Source organism: Rhinoderma darwinii, chromosome 3, assembly GCF_050947455.1.
Source record: "Rhinoderma darwinii isolate aRhiDar2 chromosome 3, aRhiDar2.hap1, whole genome shotgun sequence".
Lineage (NCBI taxonomy): Eukaryota > Metazoa > Chordata > Amphibia > Anura > Rhinodermatidae > Rhinoderma > Rhinoderma darwinii.
The window spans coordinates 383,855,075-383,878,554 of record NC_134689.1 but is presented as its reverse complement, the minus strand read 5'-3'; the positions used below and the strand labels follow the sequence as shown (position 1 = coordinate 383,878,554).

The window sequence follows — 23,480 nt, the reverse complement described above, 5'->3', positions numbered from 1 at the left end:
CACAGGCCGGTGTCGCACTGATATATGGCGTCCTTTATTATCCCCCTTTTGGTCCACACTCCGTGCCTTTGTAGTTTGGGGAATTTTGCTAGGAAGTGTTGTCCTGGTATAATACGGGCACCGTCGCTTCCAGCGGATATGTTTGGGCCCTCCCTTTCCTGGTTCAATAATTTTAGGTCCTTAATAAATCGCCTCTTCAAACAGAAGAAATGTTCCCCTCGGGCACAACTGCATATTTTTTTATTTCCTGACTTATTGGAGCCATAACTAATTTTATTTTTCATAGACGTAGCGGTATGAGGGCTGGTTTGTTGCGGGACGAGCTGTAGTTATTATTGGTACCATTTTGGGGTACATGCAACTTTTTGATCACCTTTTATCCTATTTTTTGGGATGCCAGGTAAACAAAAAAACGCAATTCTGGCACAGCTTTTTTTGGTTTTTTTTATACAGCGTTCACCACGCATTATAAACTACATGTTAACTTTATTCTGCGGGTCAGTACGATTCCGGCGATGCCTAATTTATAGCACTTTTTTATGTTTTACAACTTTTTGCACAATAAAATTACTTTTGTAAAAATAATGTATTTTTTCTGTCGCCAAGTTGTGAGAACCATAACGTTTTAATTTTTTTGTCGACGGAGGTGTATGAGGGCTTGTTTTTTGCGGGACGAGCTATAGTTTTTATAGGTACCATTTTTGGATACGTGCGACTTTTTGATCACTTTTTATTCTAACATTTGTAGGGCAAAGTGACTAAAAAACAGAAACTCTGGTAACGTTTTTTTTTACGCTGTTCACCGCGTGCAATAAATAATATAATATTTTGATACCTCCGGTCGTTACGGTCGTGGCGATACCAAATACATATGGTTTATTATTATTTTTCAATAATAAAGGACTTGATAAGAGTAAAAGGGGGATTGTGTTTTATTTGATTACTTGAAACTTTTATTGTTTTCAAACTTTCATTATTTGCACTTTTTTATACTTTTTTTACACTTTTTCTCAAGTCCCACTAGGGGACTTGAAGGTCCAACGGTCAGATTTTTTTTTTTCTAATACATTGCACTACCTATGTAGTGCAATGTATTAGATCTGTCAGTCATTCACTGACAGCAAGCCGATTAGGCTTCGCCTCCCGGCGGGGCCTAAATCGGCTTCCGTAATGGCAGAGCAGGAGACCATTGTGTCTCCTGTTGCCATAACAGCAGTCGCCAGTCCTGATTGCCTGTCAGGGCTGGCGATCTGCTAGTAACCGCTACGATGCAGCAATCGCTTTCGATTGCTGCATCGAAGGGGTTAATGGCAGGGATCGGAGCTAGCTCCGGTTCCTGCCGTTACAGGTGGATGTCAGCTGTACAGTACAGCTGACTTCCACCGCTGATGACGCCGGATCAGCTCCTGACCCGGCGCCATCTTGCCGGCAGCTACGGAAGCCGATCAGGCTCCGCCGCCGGGCGGATCTTGACCGGCTTCGGTGCTAGGCAGACCGGGAGGCCAGTATTAGGCCTCCGGTTGCCATTGCAGCCACCGGAACTCCGGCAATTTCATTACTGGGGTTCCGATGAGCTGCAAACACCTTAAGTGCAGCGATCGCGTTTGAGCGCTGCACTTAAGGGGTTAATGGCGGGGATCGAAGCTAATTTCGGTCCCCGCCGTTACAGCCGGATGTCAGCTGTAAGATACAGCTGAGATCCGGTGATGATGGCACCGGCTCAGCTTCTGAGCCGGTCCCAAACATTCGGCGTACATGTACGGCAAGATGCGGGAAGTCAATGCTTTCCATGACGTACATGTACGGCAAATGTCGGGAAGGGGTTAAAGAATTAGGAAACCTTTGCAGGTGTTTTGTGTTGATTAGCTGATTAGAGTGTGACACCATTAGTCTACAATCTTCAACTTATACCCAATATTTTAATTTTCAGAGACACTAAATTTGGGGTTTTCATAATCTTCAACATTAAAAGAAAAAAATACTGGAAATAGATCACTCTGTGTGTAATGAATCTATGTAATATATGAGTTTAACTTTTTGAATAGAATTACTGAAATAAATTTAGTTTTTGATGATATTCTAATTCATTGAAAAGGACTAGTACACACATTATTCAAGAAGTAGTAATAAAAACCCAAAAGAACCACTTGAAATAGACATTCAAAGGCTGTTGAACTCAGGCTAGAAAAGTATTATGATAAAATGAAACTTATTTATTACAATACCTTTCTATGTTTCAATAGTTTTCATTGAAGAAATATGTAAAATACATATTGACCTGATATTCAAGAACATCTACAACATATTTCTATGTTAAAAGTTTTACATACAGAAATGTGGAAAAAGTCCCCAAAGTATCTGTTGTGCACTGACATTATTTTTTTCTTTACAAACAAATATATAGTTCACATGGTATAAGCAACCTACTGGGCAGCATTACACATCACAATATAATATCCTAATATTCAACATTAGTATATAATTTATTTCACAATAAGAATGTATATCTAAGACCGTTAACGGCTAAAATACACCTGCTTACCGCTTCATTTTCCCAACTTAATATTTCTTACATGGACATTAGATGATGTATACCACCATTGCAGGCTTAAAGTTTAGGAAGGGCCTCACTGTAAATGTTTTTAGATCCAATGAATCAGAAGTAGTATTATTTTTCATATGCTAATTATACATTGCAATTCCCACAGGGCAGTTACTTAGTCAAGTTGGATTTGATTCACCAAAATTATCTTCTCACAAGTATATCCCTCAAATTAGGGGCCCTCTTTGCTACTATGCTTGGGTCATCCCTTATAATATATCTTATTTCGTTACATGAAGCGAGATAAAACCAATTTAGTATTCGCTTATTTTTATCACAATGGCTGCCATACGTGGCTATCATCCGTTATCGATGATCTGAATTTTCATTTGCATGTTAGTTGTCATGTGATCGAGTTAAAGAAGTATCCTCCAATAGGAGATCACTCCTGTCCTGTCTGTCTGCCCTTTTAGGACCCATTTTAATGGCTTTTTAACTGTAGCCACGTTGGCTAAATCAGGAAGTTTTATCATCCACCTCCATCAAGAACGTCTCCTCTTTGGAACAGCTGAAATATAACTCAACGTGGATTAAAAAAATGATGCCTCCCATTAATTTGCTAGGTATGGACTTAAAAACGTTATATTGTTATGTAGCAACGGGTGCTACTGGTAGGAGGATGTTGGTCTGGTGGATCATACAGATGGGAGGGCACAAGTTCTTTAGCCCCTAGGATTTATATTGGAAACATGTGGCAAGTGATTAAATATATTTTTAGACTAAAACATACATACAAACATTCATTTCTAACCTCATGAAATTTCTGCAGTGCACCCACTAGACACAGCTTTAAACCATCCATGATTTCCTGATGAGGAAGCTGGAAAACTACGCGGGAGTACCAACGGGTCAAGCAACTGCAAGGAAATCACAAGTAGTTATGTTATTCTTTCTTTCATGTTGCTAAACTTCTATTCAGCTCTTCCTATTTCTTTATGAGTAAGTTGCGCACAGATGTACATAAGAAATGGCTTAGAGACTCTGCCACCTTCCAAACCTCCCTAAGCTACACTAATCGGTAAATAGCTTAAAAGACGCTGATTCCGAATCTGTTCATTTTATCTTCCTACTCACTTGCGCTGTTTGCACTGTAATCCCGCAAACAGGCCGTGCGCTGCATGCTGAGGAATAGAGAGGACTCTTAGACTCGGCGATATAACGGAGAGGACTCTTCATCGGGGGAACGCACGTGAGTAGAAAAATAAAACTTTTGCCTCATGCACATGACAGTGTGCACCTGCCGGGTCCCATCCGTAATCCTTAGAAAGATAGGATATGTCCTATCTTTCCACGGACCGGAGAATCGGGTACGTTTTCACAGACCTGATTCACCCACTAAAGTGAATGGGTCCATGAAAACTATCTGTTGCCACTCGGATTCCGTGAAAAACTTTCGGTTTTCAGAGGGAACAGAGTCCCTTTAATACAATGTTTTACCACATGAGAAAAAGAAAGGAAAGCACCTGTTACCAGAAAGAGGCACATCTATAATATACTAGTAAAGTGCTAAACTAATGACTGACTCCCACTATACAGCTCTCAGAACCAGAGTTTGGGAAGACTGTATACATTTCCGGGGTCCAGCTGACAAGGACATTCAGGGGGGTATGTTGTGTGAAGAGCTCTGTGTTTCAGTTGAACTTTAGGAATCAGCATTGCTGGGAGTGTTGATAGACTCAGAGCATCTGACATATAGGACTCTCCTCACAATACTCCTATCAATAACCTTCAGCTAAATGACAGGCAAAGCAAACAGTTCTGGGAGCTGTATAGTTTAACCCTATACAGTATTCATTTTACTTTTATGTGCCTCATTTATATGAGCATTATTTATTATTTTTATTTTTTAATTGCAAATATATAGGGTACTAACAGAAAAGAAGAGAAACGTAGGTCTTCAGAATGTAATATTTTATTTCTATACATATTTACTATACCCATAATATACTCACTGGTTCATGCTGGCCACAAATCCAGTAACAGACCGCAAACCTCGGCTAGGGTCATGGTAAACATCAATCCCGATGACCATCAAGTATTTCTAGGTGGAGAAGGGTTCAAACAAACCGTAAATATAAAATGTGAACAAGGAAAGTGCATTCTGCTTAGAATAATTATGTATGATATTCCTCTTTTATATATTCATGTTGCCAGAAACTGCTATGATTAGGTGACAGTGCATTAACCCCTCAGTGATCACCAATAGGCCTTTTCACGGCGGTCATTAAGGGGCCTTATTGAGGCCGCCGCCTTTTCAGGGCCGTCTAGTCTAATTCCTGCACGGGTGTCCTGTGCTGGCTGGAGCGAGTGCTTGGTTGTCTGATGACAGTGGGGCTCCTGCTCCAACGGTAGCGATCGTAGTTTGCTTAGATCGCAGCCGTTTAACCACTTAAATGCTGCGGTCAATAGCGACCGCAGCATTTAAGTCATTTGCAGAGGGTGCTCCCTCACCCATTGGCAGCCCACAACTGCAATAGCAGGCCTCCGATGGTGTGTCAAGGCGGAGGCCCCCAGCCTGTCCTGGCTATATGCCAGAGGCACGTCCTAATAGATTGCCTGTCAGTTTTACATTAACAGGCAATAATGTTTTGGTATACCAAAGCATTATATCTGCGATCTATAGATTGCTAGAAGTCCCCCTAGTGGGACTAAAAAAGAACTAATAAATGTTTAAAAAAATATATTAATAAAGATTACAGTTAAAAAAAACAAAAATAATTTTTTCCATTAAAAATTGGTTTTATTTAGTAAAAGTGTAAAAAAGAAATAAAAGTACACATATATGGTATCACCACGACCATAATGAGCCAAAGAATAATGTTAACATGTAACTTAAACCGCAAGTTGAACACCGTAAAAAAAAAACGATGGCGGAATTGCGATTTTTTTCCATTGCCCCCCAAAAAATAAAAGTAAATCAATAAGTCCCATGTACCCCCAAAAAGGATCAATGAAAACAACGTCTCACCCCGCAAAAAACAAGCCCATATATAACTAAATTGACGGAAAAATAAAAAAGTTATGGCTCTTGGAAAGCAACAATGCAAAACCAAATAATTTCAGTTCAAAACAGTTTTTTTACTGTGCAAAAGTAATGAAACATAAAAAAAACTATACATATGTGGTATCGCCGTAATTGTACCAACCCATAGAATAAAGGTAACCATAGAATAAAGGTAACATGTTATTTACGCTGCACGGTATACGGCGTAAATTTAAACCGCATAGAACAATGGCAGAATTGCTGGTTTTTTTCTATTCCCCCCAAAAAAAGTTAATAAAACGTAAAAAAAAAATTATATGTACCCGAAATTGGTGTCATTAAAAAATACAACTAATCCCCGCAAAAAAAAAAAAGCTCTCATACAGATATGGAAACGGAAAAAGAAAAAAAGTTATAGCTGTTTAAATGTGACGATGGAAAAACCCAAAAAACAAATTGATTGGTCATTAAGGCCTAAAATAAGCTGGTCACTAAGGGGTTAAAGTAAAGGTACACAATAAAATATTTAAAATCAAAACAAATATTCTGTATATAATGTTACATAACATTGCAAATGCTTTACCTATCTTGCACTTATAGAGACTGATTGTGAAGGATTTGGCTGACACAGCTTCTGTGTCGATGCCCGTGGTTAATCAGTCTGCACCTGCTCCTAGGTCTGATAGAGTGACTCGATCTGCTACCAGTCAGGCTGGTAGGCTGAGGAGTGGGAGAACCTATCACAGCCTGGCCAGACGGATCTAGCTCCCGCCCTCGGTCTATTTATACCTTAATTTCCTGCTCTTCTTTTGCCTGTGGTTCTGTCTGGTTTCCTGGCTCTGCTGTTCCTGCTAGTACTATTGACCTCTGCTTCAAATTGACCCTGGCTTTATTGACTACGCTCCTGCTCTGCGTTTGGTACCTCGTACACTCCTGGTTTGACTCGGCTCGTTCACTACTCTTGTTGCTCACGGTGTTGCCGCGGGCAACTGCATCATTTTCCTTAGCTTCTGTGTACCCTTGTCTGTTTGTCTGTCGTGCACTTATTGAGCGTAGGGACCGTCGCCCAGTTGTATGCCGTCGCCTAGGACGGGCCGTGCAAGTAGGCAGGGACTGAGTGGCGGGTAGATTACGGCTCACCGGTTTGTCTCCCTACCCCGTCATTACATAGGGACTGTGGGGCGGGTAGATTAGGGCTCACCTGTCTGTCTCTCTATCCTGACATTACACTGATATCATGAGTTACATACTTCGTTCACATCCAGATCTGCATTTCAAATTCCCCTGGCTTCTATTTCTAAGCTCATATATCTCTGCAGCCTCCTGCTGGTTCAATGTGTGTACCAAGCTTGCTCTACATATTTACATTCCTGGAGGTGTAGTCCATACACCAGACCAATGATTTGATATAAAAACAAAAATAAAATACAGTACAGGAGATTATTAGGTTATTTGGATTAAGCTGTTGTGTGTCTGGTAACACAATAGTTACTGATACCTGAATCCAAGAGCGGAATTGTGGATGCAGATCTGAACTATAAAACACTTTGTAACAGAGTCAATATATTAAACTAAACGAAAATACACTATATGAGCAAAAGTATGTGGATACCCTTCCTAATTATTGAATTTAGCAACATCCATTGCAAACAGGTGCATAAAAACAAGCACACAGCCATGCAATCTCCATAGACCAATATAAGTAGTTGTATGGGCTGTACTGTAGAGCTTAGTGACATTAAACTTTTCACTGTCATAGGATGCCACCTTTGCCCCAAGTCAAGACGTGTAATTTCTGATCTGCCTTGGTCACCTGTAAGTGATATTATTGTGCAATGGAAGTGTCTATGGGTAACAACAGCTCAGCCAGTAAACAATTCAAACTCACAGAGTTGGACCGCCGTGTGCTGAAGTGTGTAGTTTGTAAAAGTCGTCTATTCTCAGTTGTGTCACCCACTACAGAGACCCATCAGTACTGTGTGTCTGGACCGTCTTGAAATGGGTTTGCATGGTCGAACAGATGCAAACAAGCCTAAGATCACCGTGCACAATGCTAAGTGTCTGCTGGAGTGGTGTAAAGCACATTGTGACTGGACTCTGGAGCAGCGTGTTCGCTGGAGTGATGAATGACGTCTCACTATCTGACGGTCTGATGGAGGAATCTGGGTTTGGCAGATGCCAGGAGATCGCTACCTACCGGTATACAAAGTGCCTACTGTTACATTTGGTGAAGGAGGGATAATGGTCTGGAGCGGTTTTTCAGAATAAGTGAGGAGTAATGTTAACGATTCAGCATACCAAGACATTCTGGACAATTGTAGCTTCCAACTTTGTGGCAACAGTTTGGGGACCCTTTACTGTTCCAGTATGACTGTGCACAAAGCGAGCTCAATAAAGACATAGTGTGAGGAGCTTGGTGTGGAAGAACTTGAGCGGCTGCACCGAGTCCTGACCTCAAGCCCCTACAACATCTTTGTGATAATTTGTTTTGCCGATTGTGAGCCAGACCTGATCATCCAATATCAATGTCTGACCTCACAAATGCTCTTCTGGCATAAATTCCGACAGACACACTCCAAAATCCTTTGGAAACACTTCCCAGTAGAGTGGAGGCTGTTATAGCCGTGAAAGGGGGTCCAACTATATTCACACCCATGGTTTTGGAATAGGATGTCCAAAAAGATCATATAGATGTGATGGTCAGGAGTCCACATACTTTTGGCCATATAGTGTATACGCAGTTTCTCTTCTTATGTAAACTGTAAAACAATGTTCACCTACACCAATTGTCCAACTTGTAGAAGTTCTCTTGTGCATTATCACAGAACTCTCCAATTCATATTGTACTAATGCCAAGGAGCCAAGATCAACTAGATAATTTATATTCAGTGTGTGTAGGAGCTTTTCAAGTCATTCAAAGTGGCTTTACCCTTCACTTCACCAAAAGACAATCTAGGATATCCATTGTAAGTTACTCACCAATGGTATGTCCACACCCCATAGCTCACCCCCCAGTTTGCAGTTTATTTGCAGTAGGATTTTTTGTGCTATGCTCCTCAGTTTCTGTGGATTAGAGATTGTTCTTGAGTTCACCACCTGTTCAAGGAAAAAGTACAAGAAAATAAGTACAGGGGGCACGGTGTGTATTTGACTACATTGAAAGAGAGGTGCTCATGTCTCCCTCCTGCTGCCTGCAAGACCATCGGCTGCTCATGCTCATGTGCACAAGGAACGAAGAAGCATAAACATACTTGCACAAATAATTTAACCCTTTAATGTCCGCCCAAAATCCTTTTCACAGCGTCATTAACCCTTTCATGACCAATGGTCATTGATGCACCAGTGTCACGGTCAAATTTTCCATTTTTGATACGAACTTCTTTAAACGATAATATCTTTGGAACCGCTTTGAATATCACAACTATTTTTACTTTGTTTTTCTTTAAAGACTTATGAGGCTTTCATTTTATAGATTAGTTTAATTAATTCAGTGTTTTTAATTTTTATTATGAGCAGACAAATCACTAAAAATTAAAGGGTTAACTCTAAGAGCGGAATCCCTTCCCAGAGCGGGGATTCCGCTCCAGGAGTAGCCCCTGACCTCACTGTCCATATATGGATAGTGACACCAGGGGCTTCTCCAGTAGCGGAATCCCCAGCCAGAGTGTCAGCCGGGGATTCCCCTCCTAGAGAGAGCCCCCGCCGTCTTTCCATCCCCGCTGCACATGGTGCCACCCCTCCTACCCTGCCCCGCTGTAGATAGCATAGCAGCCCCGACTGTAAATATCACCACCTGAACGGAGTCTAGGACATTAGTGGCTCTGTCTAGGAGCGGAATCCCCGGCCAGTGTGATCTGACACCTGAGATTCCGCTCCTAGTCTCAGTTCAGGTGGCACTAATTACAGTTGGGGGTGTGATGCTATCTACAGTGGGGCGGGGGTGGGGTTTGGTATCTGCAGCGGGGATGGAAAGACGGCGGGGGATCCCTTTAGGAGGGGAATCCTCGGCCAGAGCGCTGGCCGGGGATTCCTATGCTGGAGGGAGCTTATGTGGCGCTATTTACAGAGGGTTTTGCAGGTGTTGTGGGTGGCACTATCTACAGTGGCTCATGGGGCTCATGCTGAAGCAGCACTGCACTCATTAAACCCCTTCCAGGCGTCCTACGTCTATAGACGTGCTAATTGCACGGGCCATCGGCAGTTAGAACGTATATAGCCGTATGGCAGTCGTTAAGGGTATTTATGCCACGGCGCTGTGTCATAAGCCCGGCATGGCTTTAAGACAGCCCGGCTCCTGCTCTAACAGGAGTTATTTCCGATCCTGCCTGTTTAACCTCATAGATGCCACAGTCAATATCGACCACAGCATTTTAGTGGTTACAGAGGTAAGGGGCTCCCTCTCTCACCCCCGCCACGGGATTTCAGGGGTGCTGATGGTTTCCATGGCAGCTGGGGGCCTAACAAAGACCCCCAGGTCTGCCATCAGTGTATGCCTAATAGAATGCCTGTCAGTTTTACACTGACAGGCATAATACACTGCAATACAAAAGGTATTGCAGTATATAATAAAAGCGATCAAGTGATCGCATAATAAAGCCCCATAATGTCACAAAAAAAGTAAAAAATATTTTTATAAGGTTACTAATAAATAAATGAAAAATCCCAAGTAAAAAACAAATTTAAAAACCCATTTTTTCCCCTTACAAAATACTTTAATTATGAAAAAAAAATATAAAAAGGTACACATAATTGGTATCGCCGCATCCATAATGACCTGAACTATAAAACTATCTTGTTATTTAACCTGCAGGGTGATCACCATAAAAACAAAACAAAAAACAATGCCAGAATTAAAGGGGTTTTCCAGCTAGTAAAAAGTGATGGCCTATCCGGGACCCCCGTGATCATCTGTTTTGAAGGGGGTGCAGCGCTCGTACAAGCGCTGCTTCCCCTTCATTTCTACTTGCTCACTGTGAATTGTCGACATGGATGTAATACCTGTGAATCACTGCTACATGTGTGTCGACAGTTCAGTGAGCAAAAAGAAATGAAGGGGAAGCGGCGCTTCACCCCTTTCAAAACAGCTGATCGGCGGGGGTCCCGGCAGTTGGACCCCGACCCATCAGCTATTGATGGCCTATCCTCAGGATAGGCCATCAATTTTTACTGGCTCGAAAACACCTTAAAAGGTTTTCGGTTTATCCAGCCTTCCAAAAAAAAAAAAATGCGATAAAAAAGTTGTATGTAGCCCAAAATAGTACCAATAAATACAGTCATCCTGCAAAAAAAATAGGCCCTCTACGTATACAGCTTAGTCTGCGGAAAAATAATAAAGATGATGGCTCTTAGAATATGGCGACACAATTAAACATTTTTTTTTACAACCTATAAAAGAGGGGGACTAGTAGTGTGTCTATAGTGGCACACTTAGAATGTTTCATTCCAAAAGATTACATTTTGCCATGGATTATCAGGTATCTGAAGATCTTGGTTCTGAAAGGGTTAAATGGGAAAAGCTCCTTAGGACTAGCTTAGCCATTAGCGTGCTCCGACATCGTGAAAAATTATAAACCTTTCTCTGCCTCAATACACTACAGTATAAAAGGGCCTCAAAAGTCAGAAATGGTAAAATAGTTTACATTCCTTTTGTTGATTGTGCAAATGTCATCTTAGGGAGGTGTGCAACGTTTCTCTTGTGCACAGACAATTATTCCTTAGGACAAATCTGTACCATGAATGTATAATTCCATTTGTTTCTAAACAAAGAAAATATGTGGTGTGACTGGACAGGGGTGCCACAAAGTATGTAACAGGTGATGGTGCAACAGCCTAATATAGAACACAGAAGGAGGTAGCATTGTTTTATGTATTAATAGCACTGTAGTAATGCAATCAAATATATCATGTACTGCCCTTGCAACTCAAAGTGGTTCTACATTAACCTGGTTTCCGGGCATGTGCCCCCAACAAATGGGAATGTGTTCCGGCTATATTATATGCAGTAACATCCAAACCTACACCGCCAGTCTATTATAAAGCAGATACGGTTAAGGGATTCAGATTGGGTTGTCCTCTCAATAACTTTACAATGCACTAATAATTGGATTTTTGCAATCACTGTAAAAAGAAATTCTAGTTAAATTCATAAGGGTACACTACACCATGGGTAAATGGCGCTGCCACTAGGGGGCAGACACTAGGTATAAAGTATTAGCTCCTCCTATGCAGGCTATGTTCCTCCCACAGGCACTAGTCTAAAAGTCCACATGTAACATCAACAGAAACCCCAAAACAACCTGGTCCAGGAAGAAAATTGACCTAAACAACCAATAAGCCAGGTCAAGGAGTAAACCCATAGGGACTGGGACTAAATAGCAAACCCTACCAGCCCACTTACAATATTGCCCCCACATTGCAAAAATAAAGCAGCGCACAATGCGCACTGCAGGGAATTCTGGTCTTTTTAGACACGCCCCAGTCCCTCCACCCCTACCCGAAATTTGTTGTATGGATAAGTCATGGAAAGCTAGTACTTACCCCATTTTACCGTATCCATAGGACAAATGGTGGACACCGCCTCAGAAGATGAATCGGTGCCATCATCCCCGGGAGTCGGCTGCATGTTATAGCGGACACCCTGGGGTAAAGGCGAGGACCGAAGTTTGCTCCGATCCCCGCCATTAACCCCTTAAATGCAGCGGTCAAAAGCCATCGCCGCACTTAAGTTGTTTGCAGCTCATCGGAACCCATGTTTCATTGCAGGTGTTCCGGTGGCTGCAATGGCCACCGGAGGCCTAATACTGGCCTCCCGGTCTGCCTAGCATGGAAGGCTTCCAGGACCCGCCTGGCGGCAGAGTCTGAAAGGCTTCCGTAGCCGGTGGCAAGGTGGCGCCGGCTCAGGATCTGAGATAGCGTCATCAGTGGTCGATGTCAGCTGTATGTTACAGATGACATCCACCTGTAATGGCAGGAACCGGAGCTAGCTCCGATCCCTGCCATTAACCCCTTAGATGCCGCGATCGGAAGCAATCGCTGCATCTTAGAGGTTGCTTGCAGATCGCCAGCCCTGCCATGCAATCAGGGCTGGCAACTGCTGCTATGGCAAGAGGAGACCTAACAATGGCCTCCTGCTCTGCTATTACGGAAGCCGATTAGGCCCCGCCGGGAGGTGAAGCCTAATCGGCTTGCGGTCTGTGAATGACTGACATATCTAATACATTGCACTACATAGCTAGTGCAATGTATTAGAAAAAAAAACATCTGACAGTTGGACCTTCAAGTCGACTAGTGGGACTTGAAAAAAAAAGTGTAAAAAAAAGTATGAAAAAAAACGTGTAAAAAAAAAAGTGTTAAAACATATAATAAAAGTTTAAAGTAATAAAATAAAACACAATCGCCCTGTTCACTTATCAAGTCCTTTATTATTCAAAAAAAACTAAATCAACCATACATATTTGATAGCCGTGTCCGTAACGGCCTGAACTATAAAAATATTATGTTATTTTTTGAGAATATCAATATCTTTATTAACCCCTTCCCGCTCCTTGACGTACTATTACGTCATGGCAGCTGTATCGTTCGCGCTCCATGCCGTAATAGTACGTCTCGGGAGTAACGGCCGTTTCGGCCGTCCTCCCGACACATACAGGAGCTGTGACGCTGCTGTCTTGTTCAGCAGCTGTCACAGCTCCTACAGCGGGGACCGATCGCTGTGTCCCCGCCGATTAACCCCTTAAAAGCCGCGTTCTATAGAGATCGCGGCTTTTTAGGGGTTAAGCTGCCATCGCCGGCCTGCTACGCGATAGCGGCCGGCGATGGTGACTATGGCAACCGGACACCAAACAATGGCGTCCGGCTATGCCATAGACGGAAGCCTAGTGGGTCCTGACAACGTCAGGACCCACTATGCTTGCTGTCAGTGAGTAGCTGACAGTTCTAATACACTGCACTACGCATGTAGTGCAGTGTATTAGAATAGCGATCAGAGCCTCCTGCCCTCATGTCCCCTAGTGGGACAAAGTAATAAAGTGAAAAAAAAGGTAAAAAAAGATGTGTAAAAATAAGAAAATAAAAGATTTAAAAGTAATAAAAGTAAAAATCCCCCCTTTTCCCTTATCAGTCCTTTATTATTAATAAAAATATATAAACAAACAAATAAACTATACATAATTGGTATCGCCGCGTCCGTAACGGCCTGAACTACAAAATTATTTCATTATTTATCCCGCACGGTGAACGCCGTAAAATAAAATAATAATAAACCGAACCACAATCACAATTCTTTGGTCACTTCACCTCCCAAAAAATGGAATAAAAAGAGATCAAAAAGTCGCATGTACCTAAAAATGGTACTGATCGAAACTACAGTTCGTTACGCAAAAAATAAGTCCGCGCACGGCTTTATTGATGGAAAAATAAAAACGTTCTGGCTCTTAGAATAAGGTAACACAAAAAGTGAATGATTGTTTACAAAACGTATTTTATTGTGCAAACGCCATAAGACATAAAAAAAAACTATAAACATATGGTATCGCCGTAATCGTATCGCCGCGCAGAATAAAGTGAATATGTCATTTATAGCGCACGGTGAACGCTGTAAAAAAAAACGAAAAAAAAAAACAATAGTACAATTGCTGTTTTTTAGTCACCACGCCACCTAAAAATAGAATAAAAACTGATCAAAAAGCCGCATGCACCCCAAGAAAACTACAATGGATTCCTCAAGGGGTCTAGTTTCCAAATTGGGGTCACTTTTGGGGGGTTCCCAATGTTTTGGCACCACAAGACCTCTTCAAACCGGACATGGTGCCTAATAAAAAAGAGGCCTCAAAATCCACCAGGTTCTCCTTTGCTTCTGAGGCCGGCGCTTCAGTCCATTACCGCCCGAGGGCCACATGTGGGATATTTCTCTAAACTGCAGAATCTGGGCAATACGTATTAAGTTGCGTTTCTCTGATAAATCCTTTTGTGTTATAAAAAAAATGGTATAAAGAGGATTTTCTGTCAAAAATAAATGTAAATTTCACCTCTACTTTGCTCTAAATTTTTGTGAAACACCTAAAGGGTTCATAAACTTTCTACATGCTGTTGTGAATACTTTGAGGGGTCTAGTTTCTAAAATGGGGTATTTGATAGGGGTTTCTAATATATGGGCCCCTCAAAGCAACTTCAGAACTGAACTGGAACCTAAAAAAATAAATAAATTAGGCAATACTTCGCTTCTTACATTATACTGATAATGAGCCGTGCCCACCCCGAGATGACCCCAGTTTTGACCGTTTGTATAAACGGAGACCCCTATTAGACCGTTCCAGTGCCCGGTTTTCCCAAGCATACACCCCCGAGAAGTGTATTTCTATTGATGAGTCCCTGGTACATTTTAAAGGGAAGGTTCAATTCCGCGAGTACCTGCCGTGTAAGAGGGCAAGGTATGGCGTGAAGATGTATAAGCTGTGAGAGTGCATCAGGGTATACCTACAGGTTTAGGATATATGAAGGAAAGGACACCCCCAAACCAGACTGCATCCTGGACTACAATAGGTACATGGGAGGGATGGACTTGTAAGATCAAGCCCTGAAGCCCTACAGCGCCATGCGGTGTGGTATAAGAAGCTGGCCGGGAACATCATATAGATGGCATTGTACAATGCGTACGTGCTACGTCGATGTGCAGGCCAGACGGGAACTTTCCTGGAATTTCAAGAGGTGATTATCAAGAACCTAATCTTTAGGGACCAAGAAGGGGGGGCACCCAGTACTTCTGGAAGCGAGCCCACACGCATCGTACCAGGGCAACACTTTCCAGGGGAAGTTCCCCAAACTGGCAAGAAGGGAAAAAGTCAAAAGAGGTGCAAAGTCTGCTATAAGAGGGGGATAAGGGAGGACACAATATATCAATGTGACACGTGTCCCGAATAACCAGAGCTCTGTATGAAAGTATTTTAAAATTTATCATACATCCCTTGGTTTATAATTTACCCCAATTTTACTTACCCTGATGCACTCCGCACAGCTTATCCCCCCTCGTCTTTCCCCTCTGGGCCCTGCTGTGTGTCCAGGCAGCTGATAACAGCCACATGTAGGGTATTGCCATACCCGGGAGAACCCACATTACAGTTTATGGGGTGTAGGTCTCCGGTCAAAATGGTCACTACACCTCTAGATGAATGCCTTAAGGGTGTAGTTTTTAAAACGGGGTCACTTCTTGCGGGTTTCAACTGTACTGGTACCTCAGGGGCTTCTGAATACAAGACTTCGCACTAGAAAATCCCGAGTAGGCCAAATGGTGGTCCTTTCCTTCTGAGCCCTCCCATGGGCCCAAACGGCAGTTTATCACAACAAATGGGGTATTGCGGCACTCAGAACAAATTGCGCAACAGAATGGGGTATTTTGTTTCTTGTGAAAATAAGAAATTTTCAGCCAAAACTACATATTATTTGACAAAAATAATTTTGTTTTCATTACCAGCCCAATTCAAATAAGTTCTGTGAAGAAACTATGGGGTCTAAATGGTCACATTACCCATAAATGAATTCCTTGAGGGGTGTAGTTTCCAAAATGGGGTCACTTCTGGTGGGTTTCCGTTGCTTTGATACCTCTGGGGCTCTGCAAATGTGACATGGCACCCGAAAACCAATCCAACAAAATCTGTACTCCAAAGAACACACAGCGCTCCTTCCCTTCTGAGGCCTCCCATGGGCCCAAACGGCAGTTTATCACCACAAATGGGGTATTGCCGCACTCAGGACAAATTGGGCAACAAAATGGAGTATTTTATTTCTTGTGAAAATAAGAATTTTTGAGCTAAAATGACATATTATTGGAAAAAATATTTTTTTTTTAAATTCCCAGCCCAATTCAAATAAGTTCTGTGAAGAAACTATGGGGTTTAAATGGTCACATTACCCATAAATGAATTCCTTGAGGGGTGTAGTTTCCAAAATGGGGTCACTTCTGGTGGGTTTCCATTGCTTTGATACCTCTGGGGCTCTGCAAATGCGACATGGCACACGAAAACCAAACCAGCAAAATCTGTACTCCAAAGAATACACAGCGCTCCTTCCCTTCTGAGGCCTCCCATGGGCCCAAACGGCAGTTTATTGCCACAAATGGGGTATTGATGCACTCAGGAGAAATTGGGCAACAAAATTGAGTATTTTGTTCCTTGTGAAAATAAGAAATTTTGGTAAAAAATTACATCTTATTGGAAAAAATGTCATTTTTTTAATGTCACAGCCCAATTGAAATAGGTTCTGTGAAAAAACTGTGCGGTCAAAATGCTAACAACAACCATAAATGAATTCCTTGAGGGGTGTAGTTTCCAAAATGGGGTCACTTTTGGTGGGTTTCCATTGCTTTGATACCTCTGAGGCTCTGCAAATGCGACATGGCACCCGAAAACCAATCCAACAAAATCTGGACTCCAACAAACATATAGCGCTCCTTTCCTTCTGAGCCCTCCCATGGGCTCAAACGGCAGTTTATCACCACAAATGTGGTACTGCCACACTAAGGACAAATTGGGCAACAAAATGGGGTATTTTGTTCCCTGTGAAAATAAGAAATTTTGATCACAAATGACATTTTATTGGAAAAAAAGACAATTTTTTCATTTCAGAGCCCAATTCAAATAGGTGCTGTGAAAAAAATGTGCGGTCAAAATGGTAACAACAACCCTAAAAGAATTCCTTGAGGGGTGTAGTTTACAAAATGGGGTCACTATTGGGTGATTCCTACTGTTTTGACACCTCAACACCTCTTCAAACCTGGCATGCTGCCTAAAATATATTCTAATAAAAAAGAGGACTCAAAATGCACTAGGTGCTTCTTTGCTTCTAGGGCTTGTCTTTTAGTCCACGAGCGCAGTAGGGCCACATGTGGGACATTTCTAAAAACTGCAGAATCTGGACAATACATATTTAGTAGTGTTTCTCTGGTAAAACCTTCTGTGTTACAGAAAAAAAAATGAATAAAATTGAAATTCAGCAAGAAAAATGAAATTTGCAAATTTCACCTCCACTTTGCTTTAATTCCTGTGAAATGCCTGAAGGGTTAAAAAACTTTATAACTGCTGTTTTGAATACTTTGAGGGGTCTAGTTTTTAAAATGGGGTGTTTTATCAGGGTTTCTAATACATAGGCCCCACAAAGCGACTTCAGAACTCAAGAGGTACCTTAAAAAAAAGGCTTTTGAAATTTTCTTAAAAATATGAGAAATTGCTGTTTATGTTCTAAGCCTTGTAACGTCCAAGAAAAATAAAATAATGTTCAAAAAACGATGCCAATCTAAAGTAGACATATGGGAAATGTGAACTAGTAACTATTTTGGGTGGTATAACCGTCTGTTTTACAAGCAGATGCATTTAAATTCTGAAAAATGCAATTTTTTTCAAAATTTTCTCTACATTTTGCAATTTTTCACCAATAAACACTGAATATATCGACCAAATTTTACCACGAACATGAAGCCCAATGTGTCACGAGAAAACAATCTCAGAATCGCTTGGGTAGGTTTAAGCATTCCGACGTTATTACCACATAAAGTGAAATATGTCAGATTTGAAAAATGGGCTCTGAGCCTTAAGGCCAAAACTAGGCTGCGTCCTTAAGGGGTTAATAATCCATTCACAAGAACAGTTGTACACAGACAATTAAAATCGACTGAGCAGCAGGAACTTGGGGGACACAGAAAATATGTTATTTATTCCACGCGGTGAACGGCGTAAAAAAAAAAAAAACACATAAAAATCTATACCAGAATTTCTTTTTTTTTGGTCACTTTGCCCTACAAATATTGGAATAAAAAGTGATCAAAAAGTCGCATGTGTCCAAAAATGGTACCTATAAAAACTATAGCTCGTCTTGCAAAAAACAAGCCCTCATACAGCTCCGTCGACAAAAAATTAATATGGTTCTCAAAACTTGGCGACAGAAAAAATACTTTCTTTTTAGAAAAGTAATTTTATTATGCAAAAAGTTGTAAAACATAAAAAAAAGTGCTATAAATTTGGTATCGCCGGAATCGGACTGACCCGCAGAATAAAGTTAACATGTAGTTTATAACGCATGGTGAACGCTGTATAAAAAAAACCTACAAAAACTATGCCAGAATTGCAGCTTTTTGGTCACCTTGCCTCCCAAAAAATAGGATAAAAAGTGATCAAAAAGTCGCATGTACCCCAAAATGGAACCAATAATAACTACAGCGCGTCCCGCAAAAAAACAGCCCTCATGCCACTACGTCTATAAAAAAATAAAATTAGTTAAGGCTTCCATAATTCAGGAAATAAAAGATATGCAGTTGTGCAGGCCCGAGGGGAACATTTCTTCCGTTTCAAGAGGCGGATTATCAAGGCCCTAAAATTAGGGAACCAGGAAGAGGAGGGCCCAAACATATCTGCTGGAAGTGAGGGCGCCCATATTATACCAGGACAACACTTCCCAGCAGAATTACCCAAACTGCAAAGGTGCGAACTGTGGACCAAAAGGGGGATAAGGAAGGACATTTATCAGTGCGACACCGGCCTGTGAATGAAGGATTGCTTCACAGCGTAATACACATCTATGGATTATTTGACTTTTTTTTTGACCCAATTATTATACCACCTGACTATGCCCTTGATGTACTCTGCCCGGCTTACATGTACCCCCACATTATAATTGAAAACACCAGCAATACTCAAACAAAACTATTACCAAGCAAAGCCACACTCCAAAAGCCAGCTTCCTCAAACAGCAGTTTCCTTCCACATATATGGCATCGTCATACCCGGGAGAACCCTTTTAACAATTTTTGGGATGTGTGTCTCCAGTGGCATAAGCTGGGCACAACATATTTGCCACTGAAATGGCATATCTAGGGAAAAATTTCAATTTTTACTTTGCACCATCCGCAGTGCAACCATTTATGGAAAAGTCCTGTAGGTTGAAAATGCTCACTACACCCCTTAATAAATGCCTTGAGGGGTGCAGTGTCCAAAATGGGGTCACTTCTCAGGGGTTTCTTTTATTTTTCCACATCAGAGCCTCTGTAATTGTGAACCAATACTTTGTAAATCTTCAAATTAGGCCTCAATTTTACATGGTGCTCTTTCACTCCTGAGCCCTGTCAAATGTCCAGACAAAATATTAGGGCAACATGTAGGGTTTTTCTAAAAACTGAAAACACCACGTAATAATTAGAGAGCTGTCTTGTTATGGTGGCACAAGCCGGGCACCACATATTGGCATATCTATGGAAAAAAATCCCACTTTCACTCTGCAACATCGAGTGCACACTAATTTCTGCAAAACACCTGCGGGGTTAATATGCCCACTACAACCCTAGGTGAATACCTTGAGGGGTGTAGTTTCCAAAATGGGGTCACTTCTGGGAGGTTTCCAGTTTTGGTCCCACAGGGGCTTTGCAAATGCGACATAGTGCCCAGATACCAATCCAGCAAAATCTGCACTCCAAAAGCCAAATGGCGCTCCTTCCCTTCTGAGCCCTGCCGTGTGCCCAAACAGCAGTTTATGACCACATATGGGGTATTGCCGTACTTGGGAGAAATTGCTTTACAAATGTTGGGGTTCTTTTTTTCCTTTATCTGTTCAGAATTTTTTTTTTTTTTTTAGCTAAAGCTACATCTTATTGAAGAAAAGGGATTGTTTTTATTTACACTGCCTAAACTATAATAAATTCTATGAAATACTTGTTGGGTCAAAATGCTCACTACACCCCTAGATTAATTCCTCAAGAGGTGTAGTTTCCTAAATGGAGTCACTTTTTGGGCGTTTTCATTGTTTTTTCCCCTCAGGGGCTTTGCAAATGCGACATGGCCTCCACAAACCATTCCTGCTAAATTTGAGCACCAAAAGCCAAGTAGCGCTCTTTCCCTTCTAAGCGCTGCCGTGTGTCCAAACAGCCATTTATGACCACATGTGGGGTATTGTTTTAGTCGGGAGAAATTGCATTACAAATGTTGCGGTGCTTTTTCTCCTTTAGTCCTTGTGGAAATGAAAAAAAAAATTAGTTAAACCTACAGATTTTAATTTTTACGGCCTACTTCCAATTATTTCTGCAATAAACCTGTGAGGTTAAAATGCTCACTATACACCTAGATCATTTCCTTGAGTTGTGTAGTTTCCAAAATGGGGTCACTTTTGGGGGATTTCCACTCTTTTGGCACTGCAAGAGCCTTTCAAACCTGACATGGTGCCTAAAATATATTCTAATAAAAAGAAGGCCCCAAAATCCTCTAGGTGATTGTAGCGTCCATGGCAACGGGCCAGCGGGTTTACTCACCTCCTGACGCCCGCAGCCATGGATCTGTGAGCGCTGGTCCCCATCTCCTTCCTAGGAGACGCCAGCGCTCACTTCCTCTCCGGTCCGCTGTGTCCCATAGGGTGCTCGCACACGCTCGTGCCCGCTCTTAAAGGGCCAGCGCGGGCACATGGAAAACAATCATCATCATCATCAATCCACATGATTTCCTGGCCTATAAGAAGGCCCCAGCACTTCTGATCCTTGCCTGAGCGTTGCTAGTTTATCCCAAGTCTGTCTTGCAAATGGTCTCTTAGTGTTTCCCGTTCCAGTTGTTACCCGTGCCAGGTTACCTAGCCCTGTATCCCGTGCGGTGTTCTAGTTCCTGTGCCTACTAGTATTGGAGTCGTGTCTACTGCACCTGCTGTTGTCTGCCACGTCCAGCGTCTTCTGCCACGTCCAGCGTCTTCTGCCACGTCCAGCGTCTTCTGCCACGTCCAGAGTCTTCTGCCACGTCGGATACTGCCCGCCACGTCTGGCGCTACATGTTGCTCCGACCTCCATCCGTGTTCAGGTACCCAAGTGTTACGAACTGCTATAGACTTTGTATAGACTACGACCTGGTCAAGTGCCTCTTCGCTTCGGCGGAGCAGCCTAGTGGGTCCACATACCCTGTGACCGTGACAAAATGAAGTCACTTTTTGGGCGTTTTCATTGTTTTGTCCCCTCAGGGGCTTTGCAAATGTGACATGGCCTCCATTCCTGCTAAATTTGAGCTCCAAAAGCCAAATGGCGCTCTTTCCTTTCTGAGCCCTGCCGTGTGTCCAAACATCCATTTATGACTACACGTGGGGTATTGTTTTACTCAGGAGAAATTGATTTACAAATTTTGTGGTGCTTTTTCTCCTTTAGTCCTTGTGGAAATGAGAAAAAAAAAATCGCTAAACCTACATTTTCTGTTTCAATATGTCTTTATTAAGCAGTTGAGACATCAGAAAATATATGTGTATAACAGTTCCACTCGCAGGTAGAAGTAAATAGTTAGTCTCAAATAATAATTAACCTATAAGTTTTAACATTTTGAGAAAATGGGATTCTAAATAATATGGATAATAAAAGAAAGGTAAATAAAATAAATGTTGTGAAGAACATCTTTGGAAAAAATGTAGATTTTAATTTTCACTGCCTACCTACAATACTTTCTGTAAAAAACCTGTGCGGTCAAAATGCTCACTATACCCCTAGATAATTTCCTTGAGGTGTGTAGATTCCCAAATGGGGTCACCTTTGGTGGATTTCCACTGTTTTGGCACTGCAAGAGCCCTTCAAACCTGACATGGTGCCTAAAATACATTCTAATAAAAAAAAGGCCCCAAAATCCACTAGGGGCTCCTTTGCTTCTGAGGCCGGTGTTTCAGTCTATTACCACACTAGGTACACATGTGGGATATTTCCTAAAACTGCAGAACCTGGGCAATAAATATTGAGTTGCATTTCTCTGGTAAAACTTTCTGTGTTACAAAAAAATGAATTAAAAATTTATTTCTGCAAAAAAATTATGAAATTTGTAAATTTCACCTCTACTTTGCTTTAATTCCTGTGAAATGTCTAAAGGGTTAAGAAACTTTTTAAATGCGGTTTGGAGTACTTTGAGGATTGAAGTTTTTAAAATGGGGTGACTTATTGGGGGGTTTCTAATATATAAGGCCCTCAAAGCCACTTCACAACTGAACTGGCCTCTGTAAAAATAGCCTTTTGAAATTTTCTTGAAAATGTGACAAATTGCGGCTAAAGTTCAAAGCCTTGTAACGTCCTAGAAAAATAAAAGGATGTTGAAAAAACGATGCCAATCTAAAGTAGACATATGGGGAATGTTAATTAGCAACAATTCTGTGTGGTATAACTGCCTGTCTTACAAGCAGATACATTTAAATTTAGAAAAATGCTAATTTTTCGCTAAATTTTGGTATTTTACACAATTAAACACTGAACGTATTGAGCAAATTTTGCCAGTAACATAAAGTCCAATGTGTCACGAGAAAACAATCTCAGAATCGCTTGGATAGGTAAAAGCATTTCGAAGTTATTACCACATACAGTGAAACATGTCAGATTTGAAAAATGAGGCTCTGTCAGGAAGGTCAAAAGTGGCCAAAGATGGAAGGGCTAATTTGGCTGCATGTATGATGTGTGTGATTTGTTTGTTCTTTATTTGACTAGTTGTGTTTTGGGCGCATACTGCAGAAGCATAAAATGCTAAAGTATCAGAAACTAGTTTTGAATGCTGTAGGACATCTGCTTTACCCACTATAAGAGGTTGTCCACTTTGGAACCCCTGCGATCAGCTGGAATCTGTTGGGAAACCAAGCAGTTAGGCATAGTTCACATCTACGTCAGGGCTCCGTTCAGGCATTCCATCTGAGCTTTCCGTCAGAATGGAACCCTGACTGAAACAAACGGAAACCATAGGTTTCCATTTGTCTCCGTTGTGCAAGGGTTCCGTCGTTATGATAAAAGAAATACAGTAATGGATTAGGTATTGCTTCCGTCCTAACGACGGAAACCTTGCACAACGGAGACAAACAGAAACCATTTGCACCGGATCAGTCACCATTGAGATCAACGGTGATGCAGACTGAAACCTATGGTTTCCG

General features: G+C 41.7%; 1 protein-coding gene across 2 annotated transcripts in view; it reads right to left on the bottom strand.

Moving 5' to 3' along the window:
* Nucleotides 1-23,480, bottom strand: part of PIWIL2 (piwi like RNA-mediated gene silencing 2) — a 212,520-nt gene that overhangs the window by 7,581 nt on the left and 181,459 nt on the right. For both annotated transcript variants that reach the window (XM_075858869.1, XM_075858868.1), the window contains 3 exons: nt 8,565-8,681; nt 4,555-4,643; nt 3,354-3,459 (listed from right to left, as the gene is read on the bottom strand). In XM_075858869.1, coding sequence (XP_075714984.1) covers nt 3,354-3,459; nt 4,555-4,643; nt 8,565-8,681 — 312 coding nt within the window. The remainder of the gene's footprint in view (nt 1-3,353; nt 3,460-4,554; nt 4,644-8,564; nt 8,682-23,480) is intronic.